The following is a 13,725-nucleotide window of genomic DNA, read 5'->3' as shown; positions in this document are numbered from 1 at the left end:
TGCCGCAGCTCATATTGTAGAAATCATCTGAAAATGAACACATGTTGATAACCGTTCTGTGCCATTGGCGCCTCCCTGACTTATATTTCTCCATATTTCCTTTCTGTGCAACGCGATTTTTTTTAAACTTTTTTGCACAAATTGTATGTGGCCGAAATTTCCTATTTCATCATTTTGTATTAGCAAATGGGCTTGTGTGTCAACATGTATTTATCTATATTCCCCCACCTTCATACAGCCAGTACAACCCCCATCTCATTTATTTCAGCCATGAACCTGTTTATTTATAACTTGGGTTTTTATCTACACTTTTATTCTAACTTTTTCATTTTCTTTACCTGTGAGCACTTTCCCCCTTTCATTCACTTGCCCTTGGTCTCTTCTCCATGTATATACTATGGATATTATTGGACCCCCATTATTTCTCTTCTGACTCCCCATTTTGTTCTATGTATGTCCTTCCCCTGACAGCTCTCCTTTCACTGTCTGCATTCTCTTTATTTGCTTTCTCTCCTCAGATTTCGTACTCTCCTCCATTTTAAAGCATTTTCTTATAAACCATTTTTCTTCCCTCTGCAATGAAATGGTAATGTATAGCCAGAATGTCTTGTGGTGACATTTTATTCAAGCTGAGTGCATCTGACCCTGCCAATCTGTTCTGTGCCTATAGGATTAGAATGATGTAGAATCAGTACAATGTCAGCAGACCCATCACCTTTCATCTAAACAGCTTGGTCATCATATTTTTAAAAGTAAGTGGTAATTATACTAATTCATACTAATTTACCATGCTCTGTAGAGATTGAGAAAAAAAGCATTATAAAGATTGTCTGTTCTAAGCCGTTCTGGAATGGGCCTGCCATGCCACAAAGAACCCACAGCCCAAGGGCCACTCATTAACTTACTTTCTCCTTTTGCTTTCATGTACCTTAGCATTGCATCATTTTTTCCTTTTAACTATTACTTTATCTGCCCCATTTTTCCTTTTCTAATACCCCCGTGCTTTTTACTCACTGCGATTATCTTTCTTGTGTCTTCTGCCCCAGTTTGCAAGGTACACTAAAATGAAGGGGGCAAGACACATGAGCCATCATCCAAAAGGTTTGGGGTGCAACTCTTATAAAGCTAAGGTACATGGAGGCTTTTACAGCAGACAACTAGTACAGGTATGGGATCCCTTATCCGGAAACCCTTTACCTAGAAAGTTACGGATCTCCCGTAGACTCCATTATAAGCAAATAATTCTAATTTTTAAAAATGATTTCCTTTTTCTTTGTAATTATATTGTACTTGATCCTGACTAAGATATAATTAATCCTTATTAAAGGCAAAACAATCCTATCGGGTTTATTCAATATTTGAATGATTTTTATCAGACTTAAGTTATGGAGATCCAAATTACGGAAAGATCCCTTATCTGGAAAACCCCAGGTCCCGAGCATTCTGGATAACAGGTCCCATACCTGTAATACTTCTGACAGGATTTAATTTCCTTGTAACCTAACAGATTCTAATCAGTAGGAATTGCACATTGCCTAGCAGAGTAGGCACTTCATTAAAAAAAACTGTTGCCATACAGTGGAATTATTGATAGAAAAAGCCAGACAGCCTGCCATTGCAAGGTTAAAATGGACATATACAGCACCATCCAAAAATATAAAGCCATTATTGGCCCGGTTTGTGAGCTTGTTTCTAAAAAAAAAAATCTTAAACTGTTGAAACCTTTGAAGGAAAAAAAGTAATATGGACCAAATTGTCTTCATTTAATAACCTTATGCAGTTAGATTTGATGAATGTGATGCAGTTAGAAAAATGAAAGCAAAGATTCAACTGATTGCTGCCTATGTAGCTGTAGCTGATTATAGGCCTAGAAATATTAGTTTATGATATGGGGGGCATACCGATGATCCTCTGAGTTCTACAGATATACTCAGTCTTTGACCTTGTGCCTTTATATGGTCATAGAACTCCTCATTAATTTCTAATTATTTCCTATATCCATCAGGACAGATTTAGCTGTGAATTTGTGGCCCTAAAGCCTGTACTAAATAAACATAGCTGTGCCAGGGAATGGATTGTTTGCTGTAGAGATTACATTAGATTACATTATTTTGTATGGGAGTTTGTACAATTACTAGATATCATCATATCAACATATATTTATATTAAATTAACTGGATATTAAGATCACGGTAGCCATGGATATTATGCTTGTTCAACAAATTATCCAAGTCATTCTTATTAGTATCTGCCATTATAACAGCACCCAGTAGGACATTCCACAATCTCACTGCCCTCACTGGCCCTTCATTGTGACCCAGACTTTAATCACATTCTTTAATTCATTATATTAGGCAAGGATGTTGTAAAACATTTTTTAATTATTTATTAAGAAATAATTGCAATTCATTACTTTGCCATAATAACGTGAAACAGGTGTGCAGCTAATGACTTTCTTAATAAATTGTGTTATTTAAGAGAGGGACAGCAAATGCTTACCAAGCGTTTCTGCTATTTCAGTGGCTCGTTACACAAATCAGTAATAAATGTTATTGTTAATGGTATAATTAGTTTGTCATTGAAATGTGAAGCAGGTGTAAAAAGCAAATCAATTACAGCTGATTTCATTTAAAAATCATTAGCAGAAAATTTTTGGGGAAAAAAACTTTTTTATAAGTCATTTTAAAAAATGTCTCACTGTAGAAGGGGAAAATCAATGGACTCCCTTTTTAGAAACATTGAGTGATCAATTTGCACCAAAATGACTTTCATTTGCATTCTGTCTGCTCTTCTGAAGTTCCATATAAGGGCTGTCCAACATGCAGCCCCCACTGACAGCTTAAACCAGGAGTACAAACAATGAGAGGGCAAAGCTTGTTTTGCTTTGGGACCTTACACCACGACAATTTATAACTGGCCACCATATAAATTCTTCTAATTTTGTGTAAGCCAGTAGGAGCCCATTGCAGTAACATGAGCAAAATCGACATAAAATAGACATGATTGGCAGGAAAGCTCTGATGATGTTGACTTTGCCCCAGCCTGAGCTTCTTTTCGTTTCATTGCTTGTTCCTGTAACAAATCTTTATGTAAAAGTGAAACAGATGAAAGAACCTTACCTCAGTCTTGCCTTTAATTCCACCCTGGTCACTCCTCCAGTGCTGTCCTCTCAGTCAGGTCCCTTGTCAAACTAAAGATCAAAACCAAAAGTATCACGCTGCAAGCAGCCAACTAATTGGAAGAATTCTTCTTTTAAAAAAATTCTTTTTTTCACAGAGCCTTAAAATACAGAGGGGACCCAGCGTATAACAGGTTTCGAGGTTAAATGGTTACCTCATCAGTACTTAACAAAAAGACTGATCTGATCAGAAGTTCTAGCTGCCACAAAGTGATTGAATCAGTGAGCTCTGCTGCTTTATATGATGCATACGCTTCCTTTTGTCTTTGATTTTTAACCTCAGCTGTGTTTGCTTTTTTTGAGAATTTAAGGGAAACCTGACAGAAAAGTATAACTACAATTCCAGTCCCTGCTCTTAGATAAAGTTCTTCTGAGATAGATGATCTAGAACGGGCCAGCTGCAAAAGTCTTTGCACAGTTTTGTGCATTCTTCTATTGAGCAGTTGGCGACAGAACAAAAAACTGAGATTATAATCTGACATGAAAACAGCACGTGTAATTCAAACAAGGAAAAGTGCTTTACGTAGAGCAGGGGTAATGAAGGTCTGGGTGAATTCATTCCTCTGTGCTTAGGCACATTTGTCAGTTAAAGGATGGCTAAAGCCAAATTATGGCTATAAATCCTGTATTGTATATACGGAACTAATTGTACCAGCCCAGAGGTTGAGAAGCCCTATACCAGTAATGAACCATGCCACCAAAGTTGTTCACAGAAGGTCTCCATTTTGTGATCGTGTTAGGCCATCTTTTGTGTGTCACATGCTCAGTCTACTCTTGGCGGCTCTTGAGAAGCTAAGCCCAGGAGTTGTCAAAAATCATCAAAACATTAGCAGAAATTAATTAAGGCTACATCTGTCCAAGGTGCTTTTTGAACAGGGATAATTATGAATGAGTTCTGATGCCGAATTGGTTTATATGCTGCAATGATATGCAAATCTGAGTTCGTTACATTGTATTATAGTAACATTTTATTATGAATTTTCTGTAGTATTCATACTGGATATTGTGAGTCGGTCCCTAAGCTCAGGCAACTCACAGCAGGACAGAGCATGTTCAGCAGAAAAAAAGGTGAGAAGATACAGGATGTATGTTTGGAGGCAAAGATCTTCACTTTTAAAGTTCCACAGAAGCCCAAATTAAAAGGTGTAGTATCTGCTACTTCTCATACTAATCCCTGAACCACTTGATCACTTTCCTACTTTCTGTTACTTCCTTGCACAACAACCACCGATCACTAGTTCACTGCCTCTCTGCTGGCTGCACCCCCACCCGGTTGCGCCCTAAGCACGCTTCTGTAGCATACCCACAGTTCCAGTCCTCTTCCTTGTTGAGCTTTAGTTTTATTTTAAGATAAGGCTTTCAAGATAACATGCGTAATGATATCAAGCTGCTTTCATCTGCATCCCACAGTATACTGTGATGATGCTGGACAGCAGTGTTGGACTGAGATGGCAGGGGCCCACCAGAAAGCCTTGGACCATGGGCCTACTCTCAGAATTTTAATTCCTTCTCTCCTCCGTCAAACTCTATTATCCTAGTCTCTTTTCTCTACATACTATACTCTGATCTTCCATCTATCAAGCTTCCTTGTTCCCACACAGAAATAGGGAATCACCATGAAATAGGCTAAATAGAAGCAAGAAGGCCCACTGACACCCCGGCCCACCGAGAGTTTTCCTGGTATCCTCGTGGGCCAGTCCGACACTACTGGACTGGGCAGTTTTAATAAATGGGCAAAAGGGGCAATTGCCGGAGCCCACCAGGATTGGGGGCCCACAATGAAACTTTTAAACTGTTATTACTTTTGACTGCAGCATCCCCTAGAAATGGCAGACCTCTCATTTTAGGCTTATGCCACACGAGGCGTAGGGCTGAAATTTTCGGCAAGTGGGAAAAACGCTTGCCGAAAATTCAGCCCTATGCCTGCTACTTGTGCCTGCACCCGAATGAATGGAATACGCTCGGGTGCAGGCACATGTAGCCGATATACGCATGAAAACGCGAGACTGTGCATTCTCTCGCGTTTTTATGCGTATATCGGCTACATGTGCCTGCACCTGAGCGTATTCCATTCATTCGTGTGCAGGCACAAGTAGCAGGCGTAGGGCTAAATTTTCGGCAAGCGTTTTCCCGCTTGCCGAAAATTTCAGCCCTACGCCTCGTGTGGCATCAGCCTAAATTACTTGGAAGAGCAACTCAACTTAACTATTTAGTTTAATCTTCTATTACAAGAAATGTTTCTGCTTTTTTATTTATTTATTATTTACTTACAACACCTAACTATAGGCTATTTCTATATTTACTTCCTTAATAGATTTGAGCTCCCCAGCTTTTACAGATATGTTAGGCGAACTGTGGGGACCCACCAATAAGATCTTTGCCCGGGGCCCACTGATATCTTAAAGCAGCCCCGATTCTGCAAATTCAAACTCATGCCTGTAGATGGAACACACATTTAAAGGAGACATATCCTATAAAAATTATGAATGTACCAATGAACTATACTCCTCCAGATATAGAAGGATTGTGCTTAAAAAAGTTGTGTTTCTCACTGATTTATTGAGAAATTCGCCCAAAACCCCACTAGCCCCGCCCATCTGTGCCACTTCCTGCTGGCTGAATTCTCTGGATGAGCTGGGGAGCCGACGGCTCTCAGTACACTGCACTGTGGGATAGGAACCAATCAGCAGCTAGGCTGACCTGATAGGGGACTGAAGCCTGTCTGTGCTTGTGTGACTGCAGGGCTGTGATTGGCTCTCCCCCTCCTACTGTGCTTCTGGCAGGGACCGTTAGGACACGCCCACTCTCCATTTCAAACTCGGGCAGAGAAGAGATAGGATCTATAGGGAGCTCCAATAAAGGGGCCATTGTTACAGATAGGGTTAATGTTTAGCCCAAAGGGAAACCAGCACCGGATATTATTCATAATTGCCTACAGGGTTAGGGGTTTTCTCATTTATCCAATATATCTCCTTTAATATTCCCACATGAGTTAAAATTAAAACTACATAAAGATGTGCAATCAATCTTTAAAGTACTTACACTGGTATTAGAGATACTGTGAACACTCTCTCTGATTTGTACTTGATTGGTGAGCTGTTCCATCAGCTGAAGTGCTCAGGGTGCTTATTCCCATCGCACGCCAGGAGAGTGTCCGGCTGCGCTTGATGTTTCTGATCAGCAAGTACAGGGGGAAATCAGGGCAATGCAGCTGATATTTAGGAGTGTAAATGCCCAAAACTATATCTCAGAGGGCATAAATGGGATTGGCAGAGCTGTACAAATGTGCCTAGCTTTTTCTTTCCTGCAGCAAACAACTTGATAAAGAAGCGTTAGGCTGAGGGAGCTTGCTGATAAAACATTAAATATTTTAAAAACTATAATATAGAAATAAAGGCTATTTATAAAGCTAAGTGATTTCATGCAGAAATGCCATTTGACATAAATTCTACACTGCCAGTTCTCGGGGACTGCTGATGACATTGAATTTACTTTTCCAGGTACTTCCTTGATCTTCAAGATGCTTTGTGTTTACCGGCAAAACATGGCGTGGCAAGAGCAAAGATCTTCCATGTACATGAGGCTACTACCACCATAATCTTAAAGCAGTAAATTCACCTTATAGTTTGTTGTAATCAGTGGTATTGTAAGACAATTTGCAACTGGTCTTCATTTTGTTGCTGAGACAGATGTAAAATAGCCAGGCTAATTATATAAAAATCATAAAAAAAATTAAAATGAAGACCAGGTGCAAAGTTATTTAGACTATGTATATTTCTGCCATACTAAAAGTTACATTTAACTTCCCCTTTAAAGTGATTTGCTAACAAGGAAACAGACTGCAAACAATTGATTTGAGTGTTTTTTGTTATCTAAAATACCAATTGCTACTCTTCCATCTGCTGGTTATTTCTAAAATTCTACAATAGTTCTTTACCCCCCCAGGCTGGACCTGGAGTATGTATATTTCTGGGACTGGGGTGGAGCAGGGTGGGTGTTGGGGAGGAAACAATGTTGGGTTGTGACAGAGCATGTTACTTTTGAGACTGTATCAACAGGTAAAATATTTAAAGTATTTTTCTAATTCCCCTTACTTTGTTTTTCTTACAGGTTCAAATTACCAGCTGTCCTTTGTAAGAATAGTCTATTCTTCAATTTCATCATTATGCATTTCCCAGGTACACTCACAGCCTTCTTTATACCAGCATATATGTTTTTTATTATTTAACAACCATTTACCAAACCAGCAAATTTGTTATATGCATCTGAGGACTGCAATGACAGCCATGCTAAAATCATGTATAATCAAGTCTGTCTATGGCTGCTTTAACTCATAATCTTCACGCCCCTGTGATGTCCCCACACCCCAGTTATGTCACTGCCCACCTCCCCGCCCGGCTTTCGGTAGCACTTATATCCTAAACTCCAACTCCCAGCACCTTCACTGTAGTACACAATCATCATTTAAGATAGTTAGGTTATCCTAAAGCCTGTTTAGAATACAGTATCTGAGCTGGTATCACAACCTCACCTGGCAGGGAATTTTATTACAGTATTTCCCTGTTCTCAGATGTTGAATTTAAAAATCATTTTCCTTTTGAATAATAAAATTTCTGTATGAACTTTACCATTTCGCACATAATTTCCTTATAACAGATCCGTTTATTCATTTTTATGCAGTTTTCCCACTTTACTTTATATCATTCCTCCAAACTGGAGCCCAATTTGTCCCATGCTAATCTAACATTAGTGCATCCACATTTTTCCTTTTTAGGGTCCAGCTTCTATCTCTGCTTGGACTGTACAAATGTCATTACTAGCTGACAATTCCATGGATGTGGCTTTTGCCATACAGAATTCTCCTGCACCCAGTCTTTCCCTTTAAAAGTAAAGACAAGTAACTTATTCCTCTTCCTGTGAGTTTCTACCATAAATAATGACACAGACAATGACTTTATGTTAAATCTGTGAAGATCACAGCTTTATTAAATATATCATTTATGAAATGTGATGCTCACTGTAGGGTTATCAGATCTCTGGAAATCAGAGGGCACATATAGAAAGAGCTGCACGCTGCAATATAAATGCACCTTCTATACGTGTCCTCCCATCACCAGAGGGTCTGGTAACCCCACCACATAGGGCTGTTTGATCCCAAGGAAGGCAAAAAACCTAGAGAGAAGCTTGGGCCAATCTGCTTCACTAGAGGCAAAAATTCCTTCCTGACTCCTAAACGGCAATCGGAATTACTCCCAGGATCAATGCGCCCTATGGAGCTTTGTTCAGAAATGTACAGTAATGGGTAAATACATGTTTGCCTCTCTGTTTGTCTGTAGGGAAATGTGTTCATAGGTAATTAAGAGTGTATGGAAAGTGACAGCTCTGATTGATGATGGTACTGGGTGCCCTGGCAATGTCACCCCCACCATGGTCTTATCAGACACAGTGATCCCCGATACTGGCACTTGTGTTGATTGGTATAAAAGTATATGAAGTGCAGAAATCCATCATTTCCACAAGCACTCCCACAAATCAAAAAACATTGGCACTCTCACAAAATATGTGTGCACTCTCTCATCAAAATCAACCCCTTAACTCTCACCCAGATGTACCCAAGCACTCTATAATAAACTGCTAGCATGTACGTGAGTTTCTATGTTTACCTGTGTGGAAATGTGTGCACTCTCTCATCAAAATCAACCCATTAACTCTCACCCAGATGTACCCTAGCACTCTATATTAAACTGCTAGCATGTATGTGTGTTTGTATGTTTACCTGTGTGGAAATGTGTGCTGGAAATATGGGTGCCAGTAAGGAAATGGGGGCATGTATGGGTGCCAGTAGGAAACTGGGGCCATGTATGGGTGCCAGTATGGAGGTGTTGGCATGTAGGGGTGCATATATACTTGCCCGTATAGATCAGTGGGCCAGTATGTGTTGTGTAGCACATAACCGGCCCCTTCCATGTCCTGAGAATGGCTGGATCTTTCTGCCATCTCTAAGTGCTGGGAACCTGCTGTGTCCCTGGATGTTGTTGCCACCTCTGGTGTTCTCTCTCTGCCTTCAGGTAGATGTTGGCCCCTCTCCTGCTCTGATGTTCTTACTCCAGGAGAATTTATATCCTTAGGTGTTGCTGCAGGCCTTGTGGTGGGAGGATTAAAAGCTGGAAATATTTGTGGATAAACTCCTGGGAGCAGCGGATGTAAAAAGTAGTGGCCTATAGTAACTAGATGGCAGATCTTTTCCATGCACTCAATAATTTGGTGTTCTGGGTAGTCGGGGGCCACTTTGACAGGGTTGTTATAAGAATAGATTTTATCTGCCACATTGAGGCAGCACAGTGCCATGAGAGATGGTTGGTGCATGTAGAACTCATGATGTTGGTTCAGGCACAGTGCTGCGATGCCTCGGGCAGCTGTTAGGCTTTTGGCTGCTCTTGTGAGCTGGGCAGGGGAACACTCCTCCTGGTTGGTCAGTCTCAACAGGGAGAAGTGCTCCAAAAAGAAATCAATGGTTGGTACCCCCAGGCGAAACAGCAACTTCCTTAGGATGGTTCTCTCCAGGTGACGCATTTCAGCTGGTGTCATTCTGTAGTCAAACAGAGGTAGGAAGAGCTTGGGGGGGAGGGGGTACCGTAATTCAGCCACTTTGTAAGCCATGTAGAGGCAAGTGGCTCCCACTCTTGTTAGGGTGTCGGGGTCAGTAGGAGTGCAGGACACATACCGCTCCAGGAAGTTGATACCCAGGCACAGGGTCTGAAAGTCCAATCTCAGGTACCTGTGCACATTAATCATTAGGGTGGTGATGTGGTTCCAGGATGTTGAATTTATTTCCTTCTGATTTTCTAGGAAATTTTCCAGCTGATAACCTCCCTCCAGGCCTTTTTTATAGAGGTAACACTCCTCTCCATACTCCCTGAAGGTCTGCAGGGCATCAGCCAGGTTGGTCAGGGTGTTCCATGGCTCCCCCTCTGGCACCGGTTCCTCAGCTGTAGGGGTGCTGGTCCCACGCAGATCACCCTGGGGCTTGGCCCTTTTGAATTCAGGGCTGCACCCAGGGGAAATGATCTCCTCTTCTTTCTCTTCTTCTTCTTCTCTTCTTCTTTTTCGCATGCCAACGCTCAGAATCTCCATCATTTTGCTCCTCTCTCACCAACTGTCACAAAAGACCGTTAGGACCAAGTATCCGTTATCCACAAGTCACCTCTGCTCTTCACTGATTGGCTGGGCATGTCAACAGCTGATTGGCTGAATCTGAAGTACAAATCCCTGAGTTGCTCTCAGTTAACTTCTCCTTTTCTAGTGTCTTGCCTTGTACTTCATCCTCTTCTCTTATTTGTGGATAAATCTGTTTGTAACTTTTGGAAAATCAGTTAGCTGTCCAATGTATGAAACCCACTTATTGTAGAGCGCTGTGGAATATGTTGGCACTTTATAAATAAATGTTAATAATAATTAGCTGACATGTGGCCCTCAAGAGCATGCCCAGTTGAAGCTTGGTCTGATAGCAGGTTCGACTGCACAGTCAGGCTCTATGTAAGTGAATAGAATGAAGAGGAACAGGCAGAAGATGGCTCTTGCGCACCCTGCATGTTTATGACAGCTTCACAAGTTGGAACACTTTTGCATGTAATATACTGTGCAGGGAGTTAGCAGGGAAGGAAGCGGGGTGCAGTGGAGGCCAGTTGAGGGGGGCTGGGGTTTAGGGTGAGGTTTAGTTTTCCTTTAATATGTTGATGTACAGAGTTTGCAACAAAGCAGATTGGCTTTTCCCCTGGGCCTCTTTATCCAGTGTTAGACAGGGCCTTTGTACCTGCTGATATTATGGTGTTCGTTTTGCAGGATAACAGGTAGGGTTCCCACCTTTATAAAATGTTCTTACTGGCTAGATGGGGATTGGTAATAAAATGACAGGCCTTTACGTAAATGGCCCACGGCCATGGGACAAGGGGCGGGACAATGCCTCAGATTGATGTCTTAGATGGGTTTTTTTTTATCAAAGTAGATATATAGCATAACTCTACCCAATATGTAGTATTAGTATAATGCTACATGTTGTCAGTTTTAATCTGGGCTAAAAATTATATTGTCTTTAAAAACGACCTGGAGCTTCCCATAGATCTGCTATGGTCCCTGTCTGAATTTTAAATGAGGAGTGGGCATCTCCTAGCAGTCCCTGACAGAAGCACAGTAGGTGGGGGATAGCCAATCACAACCCTGCAGTCACAGAAAAAAAGACAGGATCAAGTTCCGTGTCCAGGTCCACTTGGCTGCTAATAGGCTCCTATTCTACAGTGCAATGTGCTGATTGCCACCAGCTCCCCTGCATAGCCTGGGAACAACTAACAGAAAGAAGAACAGATGGGCAGTGGAAAAGTGAATTTTTTTAAATAAATTAGGCCAAAACACAACTTTTCTCAATACATTCCTTTTTTATTAAAGAAGTATAAAGCAATGGTACCTTTTTGTTTTATACACAGTATACAGTTCCTAGCACTGTGCAGTCATAAAAGAGTAGAAAAATACATATAGATATATATAGAGATAGCACAAATGGGTAGGTACTTACGTATATGAAGACAGCTTTGCCTGGGTGCAGCATCAACGAAGTACATAGATCATCCAAGAAAAGACTCTGAACTTCTCAGTTCTTGTAATAAACTTTAATAAAAATTTTTAGGGGAGACTGACGTTTCTCAAAGTGCAAAATGGCAACATTCACTGGCAGAAAAAGGAACAGTGGGCAAAGTAACATCATATCAAATACCTTGAAATGTGTCATAAAACAACAAGGGGTCACTTAAGGTGTGAAAAAATTGAAATAGAACAGTAACAAAAGAAAAATAATTAAAAAGAACAGTAATAAGAGAAAAAAAAACAAACAAAAATATAACAATTACACTGAATAAACCAAAGTTAATTTCAGCCTTCAGTTAACAAAGCGCATATAGATAGGTAACATCATAGCTAAAAGTTAAAAAGCATAGAGGACACCCAACAGGATATGGGCCTTAAATGTCCAAAACAGAGAAAGAGGAGAAAGTGGATCACTAAAGCACATACGTTTCTTGGCCCATATAGGAGCAATAAAATGGCACATATGTCCAAATTGGGCAGCTGCGATTTGCTTTCTACATTACCCAGTATGCTCTGTAGAGAAAAAGCTTCCTAAATTACCCAGTATGTTCTGTAGGGAAAAAGATGTATGGACCACCGGAAGTCCAAAAGTATGTTAGTTGCAGCCGTGAAAAAAGCAGGCTATATATACAAAAAGTAGCGCAGTCATAAAACAAGCAGGCTATATATATAGATATAGAAAGAGAGAGTCAGCATTAATAATCAAAAAAACTTTTTTTTAGTGCAGAAATCAATAGCTCAACTCACAAACAATTATTTAAGTTACAGTAAATATATTCCTATCCCTGATGGGGATCGTGTAGATTCTGCAATATTTAAGTTAAGGACCAAGAAACCACTAAAGAGGAGAAAATCCACTAAAATATGATAGAGAGGAGCTAAGATATCAGACAGAACCAATAAAACTCCAATATCACTACATTCCATCTCAACTCAAGTTACAGTAGGAACTTTTCATGATCTTTCATGATGCATCGGTGGTGGAACATTGTCGATAGTCATGCTTTTTTAAACTACCCAACGTATGCTTAGACTTAACGAAATGTGATGAAACTTGAGTTTTCCCTCTACCTGTAGCCAAAGCAGTCCTAATAGCTGATTGGTGATTTAACCTTTCTATCCCTAAAAGTGGTTATGGTCTTCCCCACATAAAGAAGACCACAAGGGCATTTGATGATATAGATTACAAACTGTGATACACAGGAAAGTCTATATTTAATATTAATAAGTTTTCCAGAATAGGGAATTGCAAAGTTTGGCCCCAGTCATCATATTGTGGCAAGTGTAACAGTCAGTGCACTTGTAACATCCTCATTTTGGACCAGTCAACCAACAGGTGGAATTCTCTTTATGGTAACAATGTATGGGATCTGATTGCACCCCCCTCCTGTAAGCAATCCTTGGAACATTCCTGAAGCTAGGGGTAAAGTTTTATCCTTCTGCAGGACAGTCCAGTGGTTTATCACTGCTTTTGCCATAGAACTCGTATCAGAAGAAAATGTCGTAAGAAAAGTCAGTTTCTCATTGTCCGTCACATCCCTTGTCAATCTTCCACTACTGAGAACTTTGTCCTGTGTTAGAGTGAGAGTACGTTGTTTGCTGGCTAATAACTCATGGTAAGGGTAGCAGCCTCTTTGTAGAAAACCAGAGGTCATTGAGTTGGTTATGTAATGTTTTCCTGTCTGAGTTATTCCTTACCATTCTCACCATTCTCACCATATCCTCTAATATGATGAGGTAAGAATGGTGAGAGTGTCACATAGAATAAGCTAAACAAATGGAATGGCACAAATCAAAAAGGTACCTGGAATTGTAGAATCTCCGGCACTAGCAAAATTGTACTATGAAATTATTATTGTATAAAGTCTTGAGCCAGGAGGTACAGAAATTTAGAAAAGTACTTTAAGCTC

The 13,725-nt window shown here is 40.4% G+C and overlaps 1 protein-coding gene across 1 annotated transcript; it reads right to left on the bottom strand.

Annotated features, from left to right (window-relative positions):
- Positions 1 to 8,761: 8,761 nt before the first annotated feature.
- On the bottom strand, positions 8,762 to 10,357 carry LOC101732324 (cyclin-O protein B). The gene has a single exon (XM_004916778.4). It carries the CDS (start codon positions 10,313 to 10,315, stop codon positions 8,951 to 8,953), a length of 1,365 nt encoding a protein of 454 aa, XP_004916835.1. The 5' UTR covers positions 10,316 to 10,357; the 3' UTR covers positions 8,762 to 8,950.
- Between the last annotated feature and the right edge of the window lie 3,368 nt (positions 10,358 to 13,725).

This window comes from Xenopus tropicalis, chromosome 8 (genome assembly GCF_000004195.4).
Source record: "Xenopus tropicalis strain Nigerian chromosome 8, UCB_Xtro_10.0, whole genome shotgun sequence".
Lineage (NCBI taxonomy): Eukaryota > Metazoa > Chordata > Amphibia > Anura > Pipidae > Xenopus > Xenopus tropicalis.
Note: the sequence above shows the minus strand (reverse complement) of the source record. Positions and strands in the feature narration are given on the sequence as shown.

Coding starts and splice junctions, on each gene's coding strand:
- LOC101732324 (XM_004916778.4), bottom strand. CDS start 10,315: ATGATGGAGATTCTGAGCGTTGGCATGCGAAAAAGAAGAAGAGAAGAA.